General features: G+C 50.4%; 2 protein-coding genes across 2 annotated transcripts in view; one reads left to right on the top strand and one right to left on the bottom strand.

Annotated features, from left to right (window-relative positions):
* Window positions 1–1,357, top strand: part of LAESUDRAFT_717304 (uncharacterized protein) — a gene marked incomplete at both ends in the record, with an annotated part of 4,146 nt that extends 2,789 nt beyond the window's left edge. Inside the window, 5 exons of the mRNA XM_040907317.1 lie at window positions 157–332; window positions 383–533; window positions 584–658; window positions 701–820; window positions 1,083–1,357. Of these exons, the coding sequence (XP_040759451.1) occupies window positions 157–332; window positions 383–533; window positions 584–658; window positions 701–820; window positions 1,083–1,357 (797 nt within the window). The remainder of the gene's footprint in view (window positions 1–156; window positions 333–382; window positions 534–583; window positions 659–700; window positions 821–1,082) is intronic.
* A 483-nt stretch (window positions 1,358–1,840) lies between these two features.
* On the bottom strand, window positions 1,841–2,065 carry LAESUDRAFT_634450 (uncharacterized protein; the record flags this gene model as incomplete). The annotated part of the gene is made up of 1 exon (XM_040903438.1): window positions 1,841–2,065. A coding segment is annotated over one exon (225 nt), but the record flags the coding sequence as incomplete, so codon positions are not given.
* Between the last annotated feature and the right edge of the window lie 632 nt (window positions 2,066–2,697).

Here is a 2,697-nt window from a genome sequence, read left to right as displayed (position 1 = left end):
GCTCAAGCACCAGGTTCAGGTATTGGAGATTCAGATGGCCGCGTCCACGAGAGTGAGGCAGTATCTGGAGGCATCTCTCAAAGAGATGACTGTTGAACTCGAGAACTCCGATGGCTCGAAGCAGTCGCTCGAGCAGTATCGGTCACGTTTGGCAAGGGAAAATGCTGGAAAACGCCCGCCTTTCCGAGCTTCTCGAGGACGAAGCGGAAGCTAGGCGAGCAGCAGAGGCAGCGCGGCTCAATGGTGTGCAGGCCATGTGGGACAAGTTCAAGACTACGATTCAGGACGAGCGACAGAACGACGCTCGTCTGGAGGAGTCTCGCAAGGCTTTGGTATACCGTGTATTCCGTTCACGCTTCAGCACACTTAAAAGTCGTTGCAGGTCATTCAGCAGAGGACTGCGAATGTGGAACTGGAAGATCAGCATCGTCAAGTCCAGGAGCTTCTCCTCGCAAAGAAACAAATGCAGTCCGAGATTGCTGACCTTAAGGACAGACTGGAGCTGGAGATTGTTGCGAAGAACGAAGTCACGAGTAGGTCTTCTGTACGTAGGGGTTTTGCCGATTCGCTCATTCTACTGCAGACGCCAAGCGACAACTGCAGCAGTGTCTCCAAAAATTGGAGATCAAATCCTCTGCATCAACAAGGCTGTCCTCCGGTATGTTCTATTCTATTGCGATCCCCTCTCTCATTCTAATAGAGCACTCTTCAGAGCTCCATGAAGCCATGGATTCGTATAAGGCAAAGATCGAGTCGTATATGAAGCAATTGGAGGAGTCGGAGGTTGCCAAAGTCAAGGTCACTCGTGCAGAACAAGCAGGTAAGAAGCATACATCATAGGTCCTTGATCGATCTGACACGTTCCCAGCGCGTCGTGCTCTTGCCGAAGCTGAGAAGGCGCACGTAGAAGGCGCACCTGTAGCTGGCACAGAGATATATCATCTGCTATCATTGCAGCATGTTCTGTGTTATATTCTCGCCTATGACTATAGCACCACGGTGATGCATCGTCTTCTTGTGCTTGCAGTGCGCTGCTGATTAATCATAGCATGGCATGATTAATCTGGTCCTCAATTTCTCAGCGCCAGCCTTTACCCCATCAATCCTGCCCTTTTCATTTTCTCGGCGCCAGCCTTTACCCCATCAATCCCGCCCTTCCCTTCTTTTCGGTGCCAGCCTTTACCCCATCAATCCCGCCCTTCCCTTTTGTTTCGGCGCCAGCCTCCCTATTAATGCTTCGCTTTTCAATTTCGCGGCGCCAGCTTTTATCCCATCATATCCGTTCTCTCGGCACCACCTTTCTCCATCAGTCCCGCCCTCTTCTCCGCTGCCTGGAGACAATGCAAAGACGGTATAAGATGCTGTTGCATACGATATATAATATATTCAGTGCGTGACGCGTATTCTATGCACTATGAGCTGACAAAACATCTATAACATGTGCGATGTATCACGATGCATCGCGTCCATGTGCGCGCTGGAAGCCAGCCACGCAGCCAACGATTAATCCCGATGCATCGCGTCTCTGTGCGCGCTGGAAGCCGGCCACGCAGCCAACGACTAATCCCGATGCATCGCGTCCCTGTGCGCGCTGGAAGCCGGCCATGTAGCGCACGATTCATCACGATGCATCGCGTCCCTGTGCGCGCGATCGCACCGCACACAATGTGTCATATTCTAGTCTTATTATTTCTCGCAGAAGCTGCGTGTAGATATATTTTTCTGAGTCAAGATTGTATGTCAATGATGTATTTATTGATCTTTCACTGCATTGTCTGCTGTACAAATTCCAACTTTTACATTCACCGATATGTCTCCATGTGAGCTTGCAGAAAGCACCTAATGACGTTCGAAGTTCTGCCTGACGCATGGCATATGCAATCAGGCCCTCCTGGTGCTCCTCGGAAGCCACAGGGTTCTGTTCTATCTTGTCAAGCCACCACCTGGCTTGGTAAGCATGGAATGCAATAACACGATGCATTTCTTCTTCAATCAACTGGCATTCCTCAGACCAGCGATTGGCGTGTGCTCTCGCCTTACACCATTCAATGCGTAATGCTAAGAAAATCATCAACACAGTAAGTGAAGTAAAATCGCAAATGCATACCTTCCTGCATGACTTGTTCATCACTTCCAGTGTCCGTGGAACCTATGGCTGTCATTCGCCAAATCCACGACTCGGCCTTCACTCTCTGCGAAAAGCCCTTCTGCCATTCCTCGAATGTCCTCATCATGAAGTGCATGGAGTTCAGATTGCCATGTTCGATCTCCTGTCATGGCACTCAAACGTTCGAGAGCTTGGTGCACAACTCGACATCATGTCACATCTGCAAGAATCTTTTGTTGAACATTGTCAATAATCCCTCGAGCACGGGTATTCAGTCGCTGCCCACGGACAAAGTGGTCCTTGAAACTATAGAGATGCCCACGTAGTCGAAGGTGTCGCCGTAACGCCTCCAATGCGTCATGGCCTTGGGCCTTCCGAAGGTGCATCTCACAGTCAATAAGGAGGGCGTCGCATGAGAGTTGACCGAGAACCTCAGATGGTAAGAGCAGGGGAGAAGTGAGAACAGACATGGCATTGTCGACATTACTGCTCAGGCGAGAGCACAGGGCTGCAACCCCAGGCATGTAGAGGTTCTGGATCTCCATCCAAGCCTCAAGACGTCACTGCAAATTATTTTGACGTTCAAGGAC

The sequence above is a fragment of the Laetiporus sulphureus genome (assembly GCF_001632365.1).
Source record: "Laetiporus sulphureus 93-53 unplaced genomic scaffold LAESUscaffold_56, whole genome shotgun sequence".
Lineage (NCBI taxonomy): Eukaryota > Fungi > Basidiomycota > Agaricomycetes > Polyporales > Laetiporaceae > Laetiporus > Laetiporus sulphureus.
This window is presented reverse-complemented; position numbering and strand designations above follow the sequence as displayed.